The sequence below is a fragment of the Sturnus vulgaris genome, chromosome 18, assembly GCF_052056855.1.
Source record: "Sturnus vulgaris isolate bStuVul1 chromosome 18, bStuVul1.hap1, whole genome shotgun sequence".
In the NCBI taxonomy this organism is placed as follows: Eukaryota; Metazoa; Chordata; class Aves; order Passeriformes; family Sturnidae; genus Sturnus; species Sturnus vulgaris.
In genome coordinates this window covers 5,914,943-5,936,502 of record NC_142260.1, presented here as the reverse complement: position 1 = coordinate 5,936,502, position 21,560 = coordinate 5,914,943, and the positions used below count along the sequence as shown (strand labels likewise).

At 49.7% G+C, this 21,560-nt stretch overlaps 1 protein-coding gene across 1 annotated transcript in view; it reads right to left on the bottom strand.

The window, feature by feature from the left end:
• Positions 1 to 7,269: 7,269 nt before the first annotated feature.
• ABTB2 (ankyrin repeat and BTB domain containing 2) overlaps positions 7,270 to 21,560 on the bottom strand; it is a 111,579-nt gene continuing 97,288 nt past the window's right edge. Inside the window, exons 6-17 of the mRNA XM_014878868.2 lie at positions 18,551 to 18,640; positions 18,044 to 18,145; positions 16,569 to 16,665; positions 15,790 to 15,925; positions 14,555 to 14,781; positions 13,696 to 13,874; positions 13,218 to 13,323; positions 12,963 to 13,065; positions 12,430 to 12,520; positions 10,756 to 10,824; positions 10,243 to 10,356; positions 7,270 to 8,990 (exon numbers count right to left, since the gene is read on the bottom strand). Of these exons, the coding sequence (XP_014734354.2) occupies positions 8,793 to 8,990; positions 10,243 to 10,356; positions 10,756 to 10,824; positions 12,430 to 12,520; positions 12,963 to 13,065; positions 13,218 to 13,323; positions 13,696 to 13,874; positions 14,555 to 14,781; positions 15,790 to 15,925; positions 16,569 to 16,665; positions 18,044 to 18,145; positions 18,551 to 18,640 (1,512 nt within the window). The 3' untranslated portion in view covers positions 7,270 to 8,792. The remainder of the gene's footprint in view (positions 8,991 to 10,242; positions 10,357 to 10,755; positions 10,825 to 12,429; positions 12,521 to 12,962; positions 13,066 to 13,217; positions 13,324 to 13,695; positions 13,875 to 14,554; positions 14,782 to 15,789; positions 15,926 to 16,568; positions 16,666 to 18,043; positions 18,146 to 18,550; positions 18,641 to 21,560) is intronic.

Here is a 21,560-nt window from a genome sequence, read left to right as displayed (position 1 = left end):
TCTGCTTGGAGACAATCCTCCAAGATCTAAAACAAGAGTTTAGGCACAGACTGATTAGACAATGCTGGGTGGAAATCATGGCATGGGTAGGGAGAAGCTGCAGGTTACACAACCCTTTACCTTGCTGCTGCCTTTTATCCCCTGTGTGTGCTCAGTCTGGGACTTTGAAATCATCCAGCACAACCTGAGACATGCAGAAACCAAATAAAAGCTGTAAAAGACAGCACAGAATTGATTATTCATCCTTGTGTTGGCATCTACCAACCACCTGCTTTGTCTGTCTTCTCCATAGATCCTGGAAGGGTTTGGGTTGGAAGGGATCTTGAAGATCATCTCATTGCACCCCATGCCACGGGAAGGGACACTTTCCACTAGACCAGATTGTTCCAAGCCCCGTTCAGCATGGTCTAGAACACTTCTAGAGTAGGGGCATCCAAAACTTCCTGACTATGAAGTCTCCTCTCCCTTCTGATGCAGTAGTCTGACTCTAAAAGATTTTCCAACTGCTCCTGAAGTCCTCAAACAAAAACACGCAACACCCAAAGCTGAGCAATTCCTCCTGAAAATATTTCTTCTGGGGGAAAAAAAAATTAAAATCACCTTTTGGATGTGCCTTATATCAGCAATAGTAAGATCCATAAGTGTTCCTTACAGGAAGGCTTCCAGTCCTCATCCAGGAGCCCTTTGTGGTCAGTGAGAAGTACCCAGAGCAGGTGTTCCAATGGGGTGTCCTCACCACACACCTGCTGCAGATCACCTGGATTTGCTGCTAAGCCCAGAGTATGATGGGGAACTGGAGCCCAGGAGCCTCCAGGTAGGAGCTGAGATTAAGACTGAAGCTGTTTCTTCTTTGCAAGAGAAAACGACAGGAGATGAGTGGCTCAGCACGCACTGTCCTTGCTCCTGGTTCTCCAGGATGATCCCCCCCTACATCTCTGCACTCTCCCTGCTTCCCTCCTGATGCTCTTCAAGGTGGATATTAAGGTGCTCTGCAGGTGAATTTAAATATATACCTCCATAAACAAAGACAATTTTCCATGTAATTTAGGGATTTAGAGGCTCTTGAAGCCCCAGGAGAGTGACAAAGCCCAAAGCAGGTTGTTATCTCTTCTCTGAGCTTCTGAGTTTGGAGATGATTACACAGAGGAGATGATCTCACCTTGAGTAAGCCACAGAGTTTTGGGGACTGCCCAGAGCAAACACAGTGCAAAACCTCACCTGTTGTATCCAATTTTTGAGCATTTCAGAAGTTTTCAGTTCTACAAATGCCATGTTTGGCCTTATGACACCAAGAAGCTGACAGGGATCTCACTAGTGGGCCACAGTCCCATGGGAGCCAGTATCCATCAGCAGTTCCAGTCACCAGAGATAATGAAACACCTTTCTACCCATTCTAAATTCCTTAGACTCACCTGTCCCATCCCTGGAAGTGTTCAAGGTCAGGTTGGAGCAATCCAGTCTAGTGGAAGGTGCTCCTGCTCATGGCAGGGGTGTGGAACAAGATGAGCTTTAAGAACCTTTCCAACCCAAACCATTCCAGGATTCTATGAAGTTTGCCTGCAAGAATCCAGGGGAATCACAGAATCTGCCGACTAGGAAGGGATCCACAAGGATCATCAAGTCCTGCTCTCAGCCCTGCACAGGACACCCCAAGAGTCACATCATGTGCCCGACAGCATTGTTCAAACACCTCTTGAACTGTGTCTGGCTGACACTGATCACACCACCCTCCGAACACTGAGGGAAGTCCCCTGCCCAAGCAAGTGACAGCATACCCAGTCCTGATCTTTCAAAGATTTGGATGGTTTCATGTTATGGGTGACAATCTGTGCTTCCAGCCTATAATATTCCAGCCTATGACAGCCAATGCCATTCTAAGCAGTCCAGGAAAAGCCTGGATTCTCCCTGTGCTGCCCCATCCCCACCCCGACAATCCAAGCACATTGAGTCGCTTCTTCGGAGCTCTCAGTGGCGCCGGGGGAGCCCGGCTTTGGGCTGTGCCTAAGGCAGGACTCGGAGCTCAGAGACACGGACCCGCCCTGGCCGAAAGAGCCCGCTTGGAGCACCAGAACACGGCATCTGGGCTTTCATTCACGACCAACAAAACGCTGCACTTCAGTTTCTCTTGGTGAGCCCAAACACTCAGCGCTTGGTCTCTTCCTCAAGCCCTGCAAACACAGCATTGACTCCCTGTTTCTGAGCCCCGGCTCCAGCCAGATGAGCCTGCTCTCAGGACTCCAAAATGCTCGATTTACTTTCTGCTTTTAAGCTCGGATTTTTTAAGCTTGATTTATCACCCCCAAAACACAGCACTGGCTCTCTCTTTGTGAGCCCCAAAACTGCTCCAGTCCCTCCGGTTCAGAGCCCCTAGAAGTGCTGTCCGTGAGGATGAAGAGGCACTTTGGGATATTCTTTGCCGTGGAATCAGACACAGCCTGTAAATGATCTTTGTGGTCCTTTCCAGGCCAACCCCCCCATGATTCCATGGAATGATCAGCACCTATCCCAATTCCATTCCAGAAACATCCACTCCCTAACCCAGAACTTTTCTTTTTCTTCACCACATCAGGGATGTGCTGCCGAGTGCCCCGGGCAGGGAATGCCTCAGCATTCCCTGGGACACCTCGGCTTTCGCTGGGATTTCTCCGCATTCCCTGGGACGCCCCAGAATTCCCGGGATGTCTCAGCATTCCCTTGGACGCCGTCCCGGGCTGCAGTGCCGGGCGCTCCCACGGGGCGGCAGCACCGGGCGCGAGCAGCCCCTCCCGGTCCCGGTGTCCCCGTGTCCAGGTATCCCGATTTCCAGGTGTCCCGGTGTCCCAGTGTCCAGGTATCCCGGCCGGTCCCGGTGTCCTGGGGCAGCTGCGGCTTTAACCCTTCCTGACCCGGCTGGGCTGCGAGAGCCTGTGCCCGAGAGCCTCGTCCAGACCCAAACTCTTCCCCCAAGATCCTGAAAACACGGCGGGTCTGGGAGAAGGATGACGAGGGAGGGTTTTTTATCCATATCTCGTAACACGCTCGTTCTATAGAACCGATATTATCGGTATCGGTAATCCTGCAATCAATGTCCCTCACATCTCGCTGCACATCGTCACACTTCACCTTCACGGCGGCGGCTCCAGGGACCGACGGAAGCCCCTCCTGATCCCCGCTCCCATTCCCGCAGTCAGACCAGGTTTCCTTCCCGGCTCCACCCTTGGATTCCCGCGGCACTCTCAGGTGTCTCGTTCCATAAAGCAAATAATTCACAGTGACACAGAGCCAGTCCGAGCTGGTCCTTCCGGAGAGCACCGATCACCTCATTCTTAGTCCAAACTGTGCATTCTCTCCTCTGCACAGTAATTCAGATTTTACCCCAAAATGTTCATTTTGGCCCCTACAGAATCCGCCCCAGAGCGACGCCCCGGGCCCCGCTCGGCCGAAGAAGCTCCGGTGCCCCCGGCCCGCAGCTCCCGCTGCTGCCGCCTTCCCGCTCCGTGTCCCGGGATGGGACAGCGATCCCTGTACCGGGACTGCGACCCCTGTACTGGGACACCCATCCCCGTGCCGGGACTCCGATTTCCCTCGGCCCCCGTTCCCCGCTCGGGGCTGTCCCCATTCCCCTCTCAGGGCTGTCCCCATTGCACAATCGGGGCTGTCCCCGTTCCCCGCTCACCTCCGAGCCCGGCTCAGCCGGTGCCCCCTGCCCGGCCCCGCTGCTCCCCTAGTTCTGCCACGGCGTTCCTGAGTTTGGTCCCAGAAAAAAATTCGAATTTTATTTCTGAGCTGGGACTCGCAGGACTTGCCCCGACATCCTTCGGGGAGCCCCAAGTGCGATGTGGGGGAAGCCGGAGCCCCGGCGGTGTCGGGCGATCCTTGTGAACCGCACAGGGGGCCCCGCCGAGGGGCTCGGTCCCCTGTGGGGCTCCAGCCAGGGCGGGGGCTCCGGGCTCCGGCCCTCTGGGCTTTATTCTCCGGCAGCCCAAGCCCTGCGGCTGCGGGGAAAGAGGGAGAGGAGGGGGGATAGGGGAAATGAGGAGGGGAGAGAGAAGGGGGGAAGGAAGGAGGGAATAAGGGTAGGAGGAAGGCACAGGATGGGACCCCGAGGGTCCCCTTGCCTCCCCTGGGCCCCTCCGGAGGAGCCCGGCCCGGCCGCTGCCGCCCGCACGGAGCGCTGAACGAGGAAAGGGCCGGGGCCATTCCCGGGGCTTTAAATCCCCCCGCCCCGTTTGGGATCGCTCGCCCCGGGATGCGCTGGAGCGTCGCTTTGTCCTGGTTCGGGATCACCTGTGCCTGCAGGGACATGGGAACTCCATGGAGAATTCTCCCTTCCCCATGGATGCCCCTCTTCCTGCAAGCCCTCGTCCTGACCCAGCGTGTTTCCACCTTCTTTGTCTCAGAGGGCAAGGGAAAGGCTCCTGTGCTATTCCCAAAAACTAGAACTGGTGCCCTGGGAGCCCAGTCCGGTCCTTCCAGTGACTGGGGGTCACCCAGAGGCTTTTTACCTGCATAAAATGAAGATGACATCCTGGTCCAGTGCATTTCCAGCAGGATTGGACACTCCTGGCCAAGGTGACCAGGAGTGGTGCGTGGAAGTTGCACCTGTGACTCCAGGGGGGGATTTTAAGTTGAATTCTTGAAGATTTCATTGTGCAGAAGCTCCAGTTGTTTTGCCACCTCTTGTTTAAATGTCTCCCTGCTGGAAGAGGTCAATTAGGAGTCTTTTTAATGACCAGATTGCCAGAGGCAGGGAAGACCAGCCAGCATTCCCTGAACTTCTCCATCACTTCCATGTCCACCTGCAAGCAGTAGCCAAAGGCCAGGAGCCAGCCCAGGACAGGCTCAGAGATGAGGCTTCCAACCCAAAACATCCCATGATGATTCCATGATCTCTCCCTGCATTAATTTTGCACCGTTCCCTCTCAAATGTAGATGATTTGTTAAAGGGAAAAAAAAATTCTAAAATTATTCCAGGAATAAAACAGGGTTTGTAAACGGTACAAGAATCATTCCTACATCCATCAAATCATAATTAATTGGAAGCCTATTCCCTCATCTCTGTCCTTGTTTTATTTTCCTGGAAATCCTTATGATCCTACAATTTCTAGGTGTATTTCACTCCCCAAAAAAGGGATGGAAACATCCTGATGCATTAGGGAATGGATTTTTTTGTTATTCGAAGGAATGACAAGCAGAGAAGTGGCCTGGGAGAGTAGGGACGAACACACTCACCATTCCCTCTGTCCAAACCCTGCGCAGATGGGGCTGGGAATGCCGGAAGGAGCCGGGCGTGCCTCTAATTGCAGAGCGTGCCTTTAATCCCGGCCTAAACCAGCTCAGCCGTGTGAGCCCGGCCCAGCGCGGGGACAGGACAGGTCTCTGCACATCCCAGCACCCCGGTGCATCACCCCGGCCCGTCCCACACCCTCCAGTCGGTGTCTGGCCGTTCCAGACCGCGGATCCCCGTGCTGCAGGATCTCTCCCTCCTCTCCCATGCCCAGAATTTGCCCGCAGCGATGGGGTCTTGTGGCTAATTGGAGGCAAATGTGGCAGCCACGTCTGGCTGAGCAGCTCCCTGCAGGTGGCCTCGAGATGTGACCTACTTGTCACTGGAATCATCCTGCCTGCTCGGAGAGCCCTGAGCTCTTGTGACAGCTGGAGCCAGCTGACCCCTGCCATGTCCTGGGAGGAAGCAGGACCAGGGAAGCTGAGGCTGCTGTGAGCTGGAAGCGCTGCCAGGAGAGGTCTCACATCCCAGAGCAGCCTGAGGGAGAAGGGAGCTGTTTGGGAAACACTGGATAAGGGGCAGGAGGAACGTGTGTGCTTTCCATTTGGCCCTGGTGATATTCCCTTGGGAGTTTTTAGCTTCCAGAGCTGGATTTTTGTTGGCCTGTGCACCTGGGAATCACAGGCTGTCCCTGGTGTGTGGTTTCTGGGCAGGGCTTCATGTGGGTGAGAGGGCTGTGGACGGACAGAGGTATAAAGGGGACATAGTAGCCCGAGCTAAGCATGGAGAGAGGATCACCAGGTGAAACCCCGTGCCAGAACAGCAGGAATAGGGACAGCACTGAGGTGACTCCAGCTCTGGGTTGTCGCTCCTTTTTCCTTGCTCTGTGATTTTTCATCACGATCACCAGACATCTTTTTTCTTCCCTTCCTTCTCTTGAGCAAACATTCAGTGGATTAATGGATGCCTCAAGCTCCAGCCCTGCCCTTTGGGGAGGCAGATCCAGCTTTGGGGCCCTCTCCTGTGCCACAAGCAGTGTGACAGCAGCCTGCTGTCCCACTCCTCAGGGGAGTCTCCTGCCCTCTCCCAGCGTGTCCCCCCGGCTGTGTGGCTGTGGCAGGTGCAGGAAGCACAGTCTGCCCGCCTGGGCAGCATTTGGTGAGGGCAAAGGGCCTGTGAGAGGTGGTGCTGCATTAGCCAGAGCCTGCCTGCTGTGCAAAGCCTTATTAGAGAGCAAAAAGGGCTTTATTTCAGGCTGGAAGTCATCGAGCCTGTTCAGGCAGATGTTTATTTCCTCTGCTCCCTGGAATGATGTCATTATGGCCAGCAAAGTTCTGTGCTTCCCCAAAGCTGGGCAAACTGCTCTGGTACTTTCTCAGACTCCCCGGGCAGCACTCTATAAAATATAGGCCGAGTACCACTGCTTTCACAAGGAATTTCTGTTTAGCCTACTTACTAAAGTGCTCCAAAGGGAATCTGAGGTGTTTGTGTTCCATGATTCTTGAGAACGAGTCACTGTTTATGCTGGCAGGCTCCCAAATAAGGAAAAAAAAAAAAGATAATTCTGGGTCAAATTCTTGCTCTTAAGCTTTTACACTTCTTACCTCTTGGATGAGTCCTGTGCTCTGACATCAATCCTCCCACAGAGCACCAACCAGAGCCCGTCTGGCCTTTGGGATCCTGAGGTGACATGGAAGGGAAGGATCATCTGCTTTTTTTTTTTTTTAATACCTCTGGCATAAGACTTGCTTTAACCCTCACTGTTTTTCCTGCTGCAAAGAATCCTGGAATTAAGGTTTTTTTTGGACACTACCGTTTGCTGCTTTCTGCTGGAAAGCAGGTAATCTTATTCCAGCTAGGGAAAAATGCAAGGTAAACTTTTTAACTTCACAAAAATGTCTGAGCCTAGGAAGGGGAAATGAATACCTCTGTATCCCTAAAATTAGGTATATTTACACTAAAACCAATTGAAGATGTTTCAACTGCAACAGCCTTTTCCACATAAGTGTCTTTAAATCTTTTTTTTTTGCCCGTTAGAGGAACAGAATAAATAACAGCACCTGTGTATTTTAAAATTACGTTGTTAATAAAATCCTGGTACATTTACATAAATGACAACATTAATGTACAATTAAACAAAGCATTGTAATATTACAGCAACAAAAGAGGACCTACATATTTGTACAGATAGCTGGAGCAGCTACTTAAAAATACTTTCCAAAATAAAGCCTTTCTGTGGCATTTCTCAGTGATAATTTTGACCCCCCCTGTATGGCTTTCTGTAATAAATAGGGTTATTGGAGCTGGTGATGCTCAGCAGATGTGTACCTAAAGCACAAAGGGAGTGTGCCCTGACCAACCTGTCTGTCAGCTGACTAAAAATCCTTATCCATGCATGCAATTTGCCTCTGTGTAAATCCTTTAGGAACAAGGCCATGTCAGATTTTGATGGATTTGCTGGGAGATGCTGGTGGTTCCTTCTCCTTCCCTTTATCTAAACTGTGTCTGTGTTGTGCTCTGGAGCCTGGGCACAGCTGAGCCTCCTCCTTCCACTGTGTTGAGATAGAATGGGAATAAATTGTTGAATAAATAGTTCTCCACTCAAAGCTTGGTTTCCTCTTGTTCACCTGTCTACAACAAATGGAAGTGAGCTGGCAAATGATTTTTGGTGAGTGCTTAGCAAAGCTCAGTGGGAATAGCTGGAAGTCCTTCCTTAATCCCAACCAGCTCCAGAGAGAGAACAAACCACTGAGCTGGATCTTCTTTGGAGGCCAGGGGAGGATTTTATTGCTATTTTTGCAACTGGGCAGTTTTTCAGCCTAGTGCCAGCTCCTGCTACACCTGAACCTTCTACAAAGTGTCTTCTGTGATGTCAGGTCTCACAGGTAACGTTCAGAAAGAGGCTTTTAAGGTGAAAGTGACTGACTGACACTATCGGACCTTGACAGCAAAAGGGCAGACAGTCTTCTTCTTTCTCCTCAAAACAAATTCAGATTAACAACTGGCACAGTGAAACTGTAAAAACACTCACACCCCCAACTCTTCCCTCCCTGCCCCAGCTCAGCTCTTCACATTAGGCTTAAAGAGTGAGTAATTTCAGTGTTAGTATTAGTTTCTACTCAGCTTTGAACATACAAAACCTCTCTGTCAAGGTGCAAACAGTTTTGGGGGAAGTTTGTCTGTCTGTTGCCATGTACAGACGCTGGTACTACTGAGGGGAAGTACTTTGTGTGCAGACAGATGGCTCGTGGGATGGGCTTTAGGATCAGCAAACTCCTTCTAGGCAGCCTTTTTACAGGGAAAACATCTGTGTGGGTGAACTTAAGCCCATGTATTAGCGCTGGGCTCAGTCCGATTGCCTGTTTCTCCACAGCCCGGCGCCGCGCTCGTGGAAAGGCAGCGCCGATCTCTGCGGGCCGGGTTCTCCCCTTGCCCCTCAGCCGGCGCCCGGGCCGTGGCAGCGGTGTCGGTGTGGCAGCGCTGTTCCTGTGGCAGCAGCAGCAGCACAGAGAAGCCAGCTCCCCTCCCTCACACGGGGGGTGCCTGTGCAGGGCACCTGGAGGAGATGCAGGAGGCAAAGCCGTGCTCACACCCGGGACGTGACGTACACGGAGTGCAGGCGGCCGGCCAGCGCGGCCTGCAGGTCCCGCAGAGGGTCCAGGCCCTGCACTTTGCTGTTCCTGCCGTAGATGAGCTGCTTGAACGAGTCCTGCTCCAGCAGGGAGCTCATGTGCTTGAGGAAGAAACCCTCGCAGAAAGAGGCCAGTTCTGGTGCGTTGTGAATCTGAGGAAGACAGCAGGATTATTAACCCCTTCTGTACATCACAGACCTAAATGACATCCCTGAGCCTCTCATTCCTAATGCTTTTCTCCTTTCTGTCTCTCAGAAAACATAAAACAACAGGAGTAACAGCGGAAAAGCACCCAGGGCAGGACTTTGATAATTTCTCCTGGCGTTTTTTACAGGAGGGCATCCAGGCTTTTTTAATTCCTTCCCCTGCTGGCCTGCTGTTGGCAGGGCTGCTGGCCTGCACTCCAGCCCCTTCCCTTCGTGCAGCACAGCAGCTGGCTGATGAGGTGGCCAAGGTACCTGTTTGGCTGAGCCACAACACACAACAACGCTGCTGTGCTGGCAGATGGCGAGCAGGGCTCGGGGCAATCAGGACACGGGTCACAGGACGGCAGCTCCATCCCTACAACGAGGGGCTAAAGGCAGGAGAACAGGGATGCTGCACTCCTGAACCACCACAAAGTGATTTCCTTTTGCTTCAGGATCAGTAATGAGAACAATGAAACTCAAGTTCAATATTAAGAAGCTCTGTGCACACGCAGCCTCTTCTTGGGAATTTTGTGCAAATAATAATTTAAGTGAAAGTATATAATGGCCAGTAGGGAATGCTGTTTCCCCTTTTTACCACGGCACACTCTTAAATTTTAGGCCTGAAAGAAACCAGGACAATGTGAGAGAAATTGAAAAGGATCAGAGGGACACTACACTCACAGTAAACAAAAAATCAGTACTAGCCCTCTGTGCAGTTTTCTCCTTTTCTTTAAAAGATCTGATCCTGCAAAATTCCAGGAAGGGCAGAGTATTTCTCCGATTTAGTTTATGTGCTACAGAGGTGTGTATCTGTCACACAACAGACTTTATGCTCCTTTTGGAGCTGGAAAGAATATTTTCTAGCAGCACGGGTGCTCAGAAAGGGTTTATGCTGTAGTTGCTGTGATCAATTGCCCCCGCTGCTCCCAGGATTTGAATCCCTCAGGATTTGCTGATGTTGTTGTATCAGTCTGCTAAGACAGCTCTCCCCTACTCTGCAGGGATCCCCCATCTATTTCATCCATGATTGCTTCAGACAAGAAAACACACCGGGGCTGTGCAGGACTTTGCAGCTTGCAGCTGGGAATCACGTCACTGGTGTCGTGGCTGGGGGGCAGTTACCTGCAGGGAGGGTGCTCACCTGGGGTTTTTAGTTACTACCAGGAGCACACAGGCTGCTCACTGGGATTCTCAAACCAGGGTGGGGTGGATCTACCTTTGCATATTTATAGATGTTGACAGAGTTGTCCATGCTGATGGTCTGGGCACAGAGGATTTCACAGTGTCTCTGGAGGCCGTCCAGCTGGAACAGGCTGGCAGCCGACAGCAGCTATGGGGACAAGAGAGAGGCTATTTGAGATCATGAGGCTTGAAAGGCCTGGGGAAGGCAAACAGGACGGATGATTTCCTCTCTGAAGAGTCCCTGACTCTATTTTAATGGCGAAGTCCTCATGAAAGAGCAAAAAGGGCCTCTCCATGCTGAAGTGACAGACTGACATATTCCCCCTCTTAGCAAAAGCTCCTGCCACAACCATATTTGCTCTCCTTTCAGTCACCACGACACAGAAACACCAAGCAGTGATATTCTGAAACTTTTAAGCTCATTTCCAAGCATTAAGTATGCTCCTGGACTGAATGGGAGCCTGCTGTTAGCTCACAGATTTTGCCTTTCAACTCTGTTTTATGCCCCAGCGCACTTGGCAAGACTTGGAAGAAAAAGCTCTCTCACCTCTAAGATATCAGTGGTGGGAATTTCCATGGATTCTGTCCCTCCATAGTATAAATACTGCATCAGCATCTGGAATGGGAAGAAGGCCAGGCATGAAGTTATCACGGCAGTCACAAGGGGCTGTTGATGGCTGTGCTCCCCTTCCTGAGCAGACGGGAATCGTGTCCTGGGCCGGCTCTCACCTCCACTGGTGGCTTTTTTTCCCACTCCCTAGCGTGGCAAATTTGCTGCTTTCTAACAGGGCTTTCTCTCTTGGGCCCTGAAAAGGGCCCTGCTGGGGACTTTGGGCCGAGGGTGACAGTGTCTCTGAGCTGTCCTTGTCTCGGATCCGGGCTGGTGCAGCCTGGCAGGCTGGTCACGCGCGGAGCTGCCAGCGAGCCCAGCAGGAGTGGCCCGGGGACCTCCCAGCCACTTGCCTCCCCTGCTGGGCTTCTAATCAGCTTCCAGCCCCTCACCAGGCCCGGAGGAAAAGGCATTAATTGTTTGCAGGGAGAGCAAGAGGCAGCTCCTGCTCTTTGATCTACACGTGCCCACCCCCAGCCCTAGCAGTGTCAGGGGAGGGAATGGATCTGGTGTTGGAACAGAAGTGGCCTGGGTGCTGCGTGGGGCTTGCAAGCTCTGTTTGCCATTCCTAACACGGCTGGGAACAAAACTAAGCTGCTCCTTGTGCCTTATTTGTGTAAGAGTTACGTGAGAGCAAAGCTCTTCCCAGCAGAGCCCTGAGCAGGACACACAGCTCTGGTGGCTCAGCATCTTCCACCCCACCTGACCTGCCTCTCCTTAACCCATCTGCCTGTATTTACAGAAATACTTCCCTGTTTCAGTTCTTTCTCATTTGTCTCTCTCCGTTGAAGCACAAGTTTATCTTTAGAAACCTTTTAATGTACAAATGCTGTTCAGGAAACTTGTTTCAATACTCAGTTACATTTTCTTCTCTGTTGTTCTAGTTTCAGCTGCAAAATTTGGATGTCACCTATCCAACACAAAACTTGTACAGCCCCTTACAAGCAGAACAAAGATGTTCTCATGGTCATCTTACTTCCCTCTAGTGAGATAACAGCACTGCTGACCAACAGAACATGTCTGTTTGCTTATAAAAAGAGAAAAAAAACCCTCAACCCTTTAGTGAAACAGCTACACAACTTATTCTGCACTTCACATCTCCCTGTTCCTCCACTAAATATGGAAATGTCATAAAAGCAAAGCACAGTTCTCAGTTCTGAGCATTTCTTGACAGGGACACCATTGATTTCTGATCATCTGATTTGAATTAATATGAAGCCTGGCAATGCACCTGCTGTAAATAAGTTACTTTTTGTTTAGCAAAGCATGAAAATGGTGCCATAAAAAGTACGAAAATGGTGTGTTAAAAGTATAAAACTACCTTTCAGTAGAAGACTAGTTTCTCCTGCATTATGGAGGAGTCAGCTGCCTAAGAAAATAAGAATATAGACTGGAGGATTCTGTTTTAAAGCTGGAACTTTGGAAAAAGGGTATTTCAGAAAACTCCTGGAATTCAGATCTCTTGAAAGATACTCCATTTCTACTTGTAATATTATCTAATTATGGTATTACTTATTATCTGATTATGATATTACTACTTGGTTTTGTCTTGCTTCCAAGTAGTTGAGTAGATGAAAAAGAATAAAGAAAAAGTGGAAATAAGTTCCATACCTTGAAAATGTTGTATTTCATATCACTGATTTCAACAGTCTTGCTGCCGTGGCCATCGTGCTCTGTTTTATTGATCATTAGTGTCTTGAACCTGGGAATAGTTTTAAACAGATTTAATTGAAAAGATTTAATTTAACTCTATTAGTGTGTCACACACTCATCACCAACGGCAAGGGGAAAACAAAGATCCCTCCTTGTTCTTTACATGTTGAAAATCGAAACATTTCCTTCAACTGAATGACGATTAGTTCAGGGACAATTTAAAACTGTAAATTTCCCGGATCTGATCTAATCCTACCCTGTGATAGGTGGAAAACCCTGTTACTATGACAAGAACAGAGAAAGAAACTGCTAACTGCAAATGCACCAGGCCAGTGTGAGACTCCAGGAAAGCTGGAGCATGTGCAGCTCTCCCTGCAAACTCTGGGACGAGGAAGGGGAAGGCAGGGGATGGATATGTACACTCCAACTACCACACACCATTTCTGGGATAATCATGGCTGGATTAATTATGCCCCTGGTCAGTGGCTCACCTGTTAGATGCAGTAACCAGCAGGACTTTGTGTGCATAAAAGAGCTTTCCTTCCACTAAGAAAGTTACATCAGACATTTCTTTATTGTTCAGAAAGTGAGGATCTGTTGGGTAAAGGGACAAAAAAAAAGGTAAAGCTTTTTTTTTTTTTAACTGTGCATGCTTTACAGAAAAAAATACAAACAAACTAATTTTTTAAAAAAAACCCAACCCAGTAGCAACCTGAAAAAGCTCACTGCTCAGGTGAGCACCTTACCCAGCCGAGCTGGCAGAGTCTTTCGGATTTCAGGAATGCTGGGGATGGGGCTGCTGCCATAGCAGTGGGTGAAGATGGAGGCGAGCTGCTGGTTGATGGAATCATTCTGTGAGGAGGATGGAACAGGGATCAGCAACTCAGCATCAAGCAGGTTCCAAATGTGCTGGAAGGGCTCACTTGGGGCTTACAGCAACTGCACCCTACAGGAGTAACCTCCCCACAGAGGGACAAGCTTTAAATTTAGGCAGAATTACAGTATCTGTGGAGTTATGGAGGCATAAAGAGCTGCAGAGCTACCCCCAGGTGTGTGTTTGAGGACTGTCTCGGGGCTGTTTACGAATTTAGATAAATGCTTCCAGGGCCATTTCCATGCCATAACTCCTAGGGACTTTGCCCAGCCATTCCCTTGGTCCTGTTGTGCACAACAACAAAACCCCAAAACACTCAGCTCTGACACTGTTATAAAACTCTGACTTACTTTGCTGGTTTTGAGGATGTCAAACATGAGCTGCAGCCCCTCAGTGACCAGCTCCTCGTTGTAATCCTCCTCTTTGATGGTGACAAACTCCCGCAGCAGGGTCTGCACCACGGAGTAGCGGGACTGGGAGAAGGTTGTCCGCAGGGACTCGATCCACACGTGGAGCTTCCAGGGCACTCCTGCAGCCACAGGAAAAAGGGACAGTGAAAGATGATTTCCTCAAGTGCCTGTGAGGAGATTATCCTGCTTCTGTTACTAACACTTGGCAGCACTGAACTGGCTCTACCTACATCCTAACAGTAGATAGATTTTTATCTTTATATTAAAGGTGACTGAACTGGGTCACTGACAGATTAAATGACAAAGGACTGGCACCAGAATCATAAATTGGAAATTTCTGCTGATTTTTAAGGATCAGAGACTCCCTGTTTTGTTCCGAGCTTCATGGTTAGTCAGAACCACAAAATAAATGTGAACTGAAGCTGTAAGGATATGTAATGCCACACGACTGTGGTGTGAGGTCTTTTCTCCTGGTTACACACAAGCTTCAAAGCTTTTCTCTCTCCTAGCTTGGGATCAGATTTGTTCCTTCACCTTAAACCATTGATAAACACTGAATTTTTAGGTGTCAGTATCTGACAGGGAGAGAAGCCCCTTGCTTTTTATATATGGGAACAGAGGATCTAAGCCAAGAGTGAGGGACATCCCAGAGCAGCAGGAATTCGTAAAAATAAACTTGCGAGGAGCCTAAAACACTTCTAAAATTTAGATCAGATAGCTTTGCAGTTGGGGTTGTTGCTCTTCTAAGTGAGAGGGGCAGAAAAGGCAGGATTTTATGTGCACAGAAGGAAGGGCTCACCCAGCGCCCTGAGCTCCATGGTGATGTCCACGTAGCCGTGCTCGGCGCTGTAGTACATGGCCTCCTGCAGAGCCTTCATCCGGGTCTTGCACAGCCGCACCTGCCCCTCGCTGGAGCTGCCCTGGCTGGACGTGTCACTCTCCACCCCCTCGGCCAAAATCTCCTCCAGGGACAGCACATCCCCCTTCACCTGCTGCGGCTGGGTCAGCAGCTTGCGCAGGACGTTCCTGAGCAGGGACCAGAGGTTTTCACTTACCACCAAAGGAAATTTCAACAATTCAGACAGGACTGTGGGGATTTGGGGTTAGGGATCCAGCTCAGTAAACAATAATTTCTTTCCCAAAGACAGCTGGCACTGTGGAGCAGCATGGAAACCAGTTGTCATTCCCCACCCCACATCCTAGAAACTGGTGCCTCTCAGCAAGGGCAGAAACACGGCCTGTACTCCTCCCATGGTGGGCTTGTTTGGAATTTCACACGGCAGTTGCAAGAAAGAGACTTTCTTGTTTGTGTCTTGTTTGGGGAGTTTGCATCACTGGTGTCCCTCAGCCAGCTGGGGACAGCTGCTCCAGACATTCCCCAGCCCAGCAGGGCCACCCAGCACTCCCTGTGCTGCTGCACTGCCACCAGCCAGTGCTCTCCCTGCACCCACACCACTCCCGGGGGCTAAACCCAGCTGCTTTAAGGACCCAGCTTTAGGATCACCCCATCCTCTCCTATGGCAGAACAAGCCTTGAATCCCACTAATGTTCTTTTCTGGGAACGCAGAGATTTCTGGAGAAGCTTGGAAGTAATGTCTTATTTCTGAACAACCGCCTTGAAAACAGGGCTGGAGAGCCCAGGCTGGCTGGTTTAATGATTCACCTCTTGGATGGCCATCCAAAAACCAGAGATGCAGACACCCAGGCTCTGCTGTAGGTTATTTCTGCCACCTCAATCTGATTAGATTCCATCTCAGAGCATGAACCAGGATCTCATAACCCTGACCTCATAACCTACCCTTAGGTGGGACTTGCTCTGCTGATGTAGGGCCTAAAACCAGCTCACTCTCAGTGCTGCAGAGCCAGACCAGCAAGTGTAAGAATAAGAAATAGCAAACAAAGATCTTTGTTCTTTGTAGCCAGGAGAGTCCTAACCCCATCTGCTGAGCTGCACACACAGGGGTTGGGGTCACAAAGTCACACAGCAACACCTAGAGTGCAAAGGCCCTGTTCTGAGCAGGAACAGAGCACTACCTGTGGCCATGTGCTGCCGAGTGGCTGAAGCAGTTCATGTCCTCGTGGAGTGATGATGACATCCCATTGACTTCCAGCATGCTCAGGAGTGGATCAGCACCCCTGCTGAGCAGCAAGCTGACCAGCTCGTAATTCCCTGGAGAAACAGGACAGGAACATCAGGATGGTCCCCTCTTTGGAAGCACAAAACACAGGATTGCTAGCTCTGCTCCCATTAGATGGAGTAGGGAGTGGTGGCAGGAGATCCAGCACTGGGAGGGGAGGAGGCCTTTTTTATCCCTTCCATAAAGCTTGGAGCAGAGCACGCCAGCCACTCATCTTCATAAAAGCACAAAAATAACAGAAAAAAAAAAAAAAAACCAAAAGGAAAAATCTAAAACCACTTTGAGGTGAAGTGTTGACAAACAAGGCCAGCACAGACTCGTTCAGAGAATGCTCAACTCCTGACAGCCCGCTAGAAGAAATGCAGAATTTTTACCTGCCTTTAATAAACTAATAAACCAAATTTCCTTATATAACAGTTATTTTTCCCCAGGCTGAATGGAAACTTGTTAATTTTTCACATCTGGGTGTTGCTTAGGCCCACAGACATGCCCAGACTAGACAGAGGCTGGTTTATGTTCCTTGACAGTGCTTTGTGAAAGAGTTGGTGCCATCAGCTCTGCTGTGGGGGCTCTGGGGAGGAGGCAAGCATGGAGCAAGATGGAAAACAGACACTTGGGGCCCATCAGGCTGGTGGCACGAAGAGGTGGAGAGTGCTGAGGCCACAAGGAGCTCACCTGCAGCTGAGGCCAGCTGGAGGGGGGTCTCAGCATAGTTGTCCTCCCCAGTGTTCACAGCAGAGCCCTCCACGTGGGCACCAGCATCCAGGAGCAGCTGCAAGGGCACAGGAAAGACAGGGAGTTGGGAAAAGAGTTATTCAGAAGGACCAAACAGCCAGGGCTGGGTGTTAGAAAGGAGAACCAGTGGGTTCAGAGTGAGGAGGGCAGACACACGAAGGGCCCATCTGGAGAGCAGAACCTCCTTTCTTAACCTCCTTTATGGTCGTGGCTGTGCAGTTGGGATCTCCCAACCCCAAAGGGCTCTGCAGTAGGAGCAGGAAGCCCATCTTAGCTCCATGCTGTGCACAGGAATCAGGGCTCCCCCAGGGATTACCAGGCTGGTCATACCTCGGGGAGCCTGTGCAGGGAGGGCTGGCAGTGCAGGGATTTGTCACACAGAACCTGCTTCCACTGAGCCCCCTGCCAGGGGAAGGGGAGAAGGTGATGGGGATGTTTTATGGCCAGGTGGGGCTGGCAGAAGGCTCTGGAGCACCCAGAGCAGTGCTGGCAGGGAGGACCAGCCCTGTACGTGTGTATCCACCAGGATATTCCGTGCTTCCACGGCTGTGGGCACTGCAGCACACAACAGGAGCTTTGATACACTTGGCTTCATCTCCTGGGAGAATCAAACTCGTATATTACACATAAATTAAGGCTGTCCAACCTCTGGAATACCAAAGGCTGCCCGGGCAGTTTGCCAGGTGGAATCTAATCTTTATAATTATGTACAAATGTACACAAACAAAAGATGAGTGTGTGCAGCCTCCATTTACTTTATATATATATATATTCTTTTATTCCTTCCCTTTGAGCAGAAGGTAAATTAAATTCAACAGCAATTGATTGTCTACTGTGATCAGTTTTTCAGTCCCCTGGAAGTTTGAGTAACATTTCTGTGGCTCCACCCCATCCTGCTGCCCCCTGTAGATAATTCCACAGAAAAGGGAGCAGGGAGGATGCCACAGGCTCAAATCCCACAACAGCTTAAGTCTTGTTCATGCAATTCTCAAGGATTATGAGGGAAGTAACAGATTATTTGCTGCCATTAGAGCAGAAATCAGCACACACTGGATTTTTGCACACGTAAATTTATAAACCAATTAATATCTACTGTTATAAAGCTCCTGATCAAACAGCCAACCTGTAACCACTCCAGGGGAAAAACTATTTTATTTAAAACCAAAGAAATGATTGCAGCACTGTTTTGGAAGCAGTGAGCCTTGGAGCAATACTGAAACCACAGAAAAATATGCAAACACACTGAGTTTTGTTATCAAGGCTTTCCTAAGAATTATGTCACCGATTTTCACTCTCCTTGTTTTAAGTTTCTTTTCACTGGTTTTGAGGAGGCTCAGGAAGGCTGAGAGAGAGGCACACAGGGCTGCATTTCAGCCCCCTGTGTCTCCTGGAAGGATTCCTGGCCGGAATCTTACCTGGACCACGGAGATGTGGCCGTGTAACACGGCGAAGGTGAGCGCAGTCCAGTGGCGGCTGTCGGGATGCACCGAGGGGTGCCGTGGGGAGGCACTGGGCACCTGCAGAAGGCAAGCAGGCACTCATCACCCACTGCAGCCTGCCTGCCTCCATCCCTGCCTTGCACAGAACCAGCCTCTTCCTCTGAGAGCGACAAGGCCAGGGAAGGGGGACTCGGGCCACTCAGAGAACACTGCCACCACCGCTCACTCTGCCCTGGCCCCGGGGACTTTGCAATGGGCTCCTTCCCTCCCCCTCCCCTTGCCCATCAGACTTGCCAGTGCCAATCTAATGGGAGCCACCGAGCACTCCAAGAGGTTCTGAAGATTTTCTCCCCCCATCCCCAATCCCTGAAGCGACAGTTTCTGAGAGAAATGCCTTGTTTGAAGCTTCCAGTTGCTAGGAGAGATTTCAGAATTCCTCCCATTAGTTTGCAGCTGGATAATTATGGGCAGAGGGTTACTCACTGGTATATCTAAATTTGCTCCAGCATCTATAAGCATCTGGACCATGGCTTCATCTCCAGCAGCACAGGCGTACATGAGGGGGGTCATACCCTTCAGAAAGGAAAATGAAAAATAAAAACAAAGTTATCTTTCTATCCCTATCAACAGTGACACTCTCATGGACACAGCGAGTTTGAATCTTGATGTACAACGCATGTGTATGGATGGCACAGATTTTTATAAAGCATTTTTGTTTTCTATGCAGAGTGGGCACAACTGATATTGGAAAATGACCTGGACATAACATCACTGGACAAGGCTGAAAGAACATAAAAAGGATCACTGAAAATCCTAGCCCTGTATTGTCCACAATTCTCCAGCTTTCCCAAGGCTGCCAACAAAGAAATGCTATTTCTTGGCTCATTTGTAGCCAAATGAACTGAAGGCAGAAAGCAACACAGAAATACAGGAGATGAATTTATCTGGCAACTTCTCCCCATTGCTAAAATCCTATTTGCCTCAATATTTCAGCATTTCAATCCCATAAATCTCCCTCCCTCTACTTAACCAGCAAACCATGACGGCTCAGAGATGAATTATGAGCAAAATGAGCCTTACTTATGGAGTTCATTCCTGAAGTAGCCAAGGACAGAAAGGAAATGGCCTGGTAAAATCCATTCCTGCTCACATCCCACAGCTTTCCTGCCCCCTCCCCTTAATTATTGCAGGCATTTGAATTTTTTACAGGCAGCATCTCTGCTGCTCAGTGTGCAATAACAGAGCTTCATCCTTAATGGGAGCTGCACTCAAAAATGGAATTACATCTCTCACACAGGAGTTCTGCTCTTGACTCTGCAAAGGTGGCTTTCCAAAGCAGCCACAACTCCCAGCTTCCTGATCTGGGGCACTTCCATTCATGAAGATATTTCTGGGTGAGATTGTTTCTGGGTAAGATATTTTGGCTTTTGTGGAAAATAAAATGCAGGTCTGCAGGCACAAATCCCTGTCAGGATTCTAAAACATGTATAGACTCACATTCCATTTTTTTTAAATTTTAAATGTTAGTTTTGCACTCCCTGCTTGCTCCTTGCAAAGGGAAGAAGAGATTGTTTTCCTAAATATCTCCAATTCCCTGAAACCAGAGTGCTTGTTGGTCCCCATCAGAACTGAATACAGAGTCCTGCTCCAAACTCACGTTTCTGAGGGGATGTTCTGAGTTCTTTTCCACAGATTTCCATGTACACAGATGGACTAGTGGGTGTGAACATCCTGGACATGCTCACACCCTGGGAGTGGTCAAGATTCCAACCTGGCTCTAAAGCCTTAGTATTAAATTATCTAACAGTTCTGTCATGCCTAAATCAGTCTTCCCAAGTCTGGGAATTTCTCTTACTCTTTTCCAGAAGAAGCAAAACAAGCTGGTGGCAAAGTCCAGCTTTGGTTTCCTATTCCAGCTGTGGCAGTTTCATTCCCAGAACTTGGATTTAACCCTGTCTGGGGTTGGCAGTGCCATGCAGGCACTTGCTTGGACACAAAGCTGAGTTGCTCCAGAGTCAAGTGGAGAATTTCCAAGCAACAATGTCTCCAGAGGGGGCCTGTCCTGCCCTTTTTGTTGGTGACAAAACACTCTTTGAGGGGCAAAGATGACAGAGCTGGCAAGAGGATCCCACCCGCAGGATGAGACATCAGTGAGTGACAGCAGAAACTCCTCAGACCTGCCCAGGAGCTGCCCACAGGGGTCTCTGCTGACAGAAGCCAGGCAGCTCCCAGCCTGCTGCTGGGTGAGAGAGGGAACATCCTGCAGCAGGAGGTGACAGTCCTGGCACCAGTGTCTGTGGAGCTGGGGCACAGTGGCTCACAGTGAAAATCGCAAAATAATCTTCGAGAGAATGAGAGGCCTCTGGGCTACAGAAAGAGGAACTGCAGAAACTTACTAAAAAATATAAAGAGGAAGTAGGGAACCTTCATAATATAAATCTGCCACCCGGGTTACTTTACTAAAGTGAGTATCTATGACGAGATACCCACCCCAGTGACCACAAAGCTCCTGGTACTGCATTTGTAAACAAGGCAACTACAGACTCAGATGTGTCCAGAAGCAGTTTCTGCTATTTGTGTACACATTCACACTTCCCTTAAAACTGCAGGATGGTGGGAAGCGCCATGGAAGATGTGCCAGGTTCAGAACTGGATCTGCTACTGCAGTAAAATACTGGCTGTGAGAAAACCTGTCTACCTGAACATAAACCATTCCCACTGCTCAATATCCTCTTGTTCCAGAGATGTGACAGCTCATTCTCCTTGCTGTGACAGCTATAACGAGTGTTTGTTTAGCAGAGGTGGCTTTTTTCCTCCTCCTTTTTAAATTAAAAGCTAATTCCATGCATTGAACGATGCCCCAGAGGACAGACTCTGCTGTTGCTTGATGGGACTGACAGCACGAGCAGAAGCAGCCAGAGACTCCCAGGACTACCAAATCCCTATGGCTCAGTGTAGCTGAGCAGGGAACAGTAAAAAATGGATAAACAGACACATCAGCGTGATGGACTATGAGCAAATCTAATACTGACTGACACCAGGCCACTGGGGTGGGGGTCTCAGTGCTGTTTTTTCTTGTATTCCAAACTGCTCTGAGCCTGAAAGCCATGAGACAAAAACACCTTTTGGTCACTCCTCACTGACCCAGCCAGGATTTGGGCTGTTGAGCCAGAGGAGAGTGTCACTGGAAAAGAAACCACTTTGCTTTGACATCCTCTCAGCACGTATCAGACTTTCCATTCACTGCCCCTGTGTTAACCTGCCTGCCAGCAGTGCCTGAGACAGCCCATCCAAGGAACAGACATTCCACTGATAAACAATCCTCTCCGGGCTCTAATGGGATTTTCTTTGGAGGGGTGGCATGAGAGTGGGGTGGGGAAGTATTTTTCTGTGTTCTAAGGGATGCATTTTCAGCCTAAAACACGAGCTAGAATTAGAAAACCCCTGGAGAGGCAACAAACACGACCTGGTATTGATTTGCCACATGGAAAGG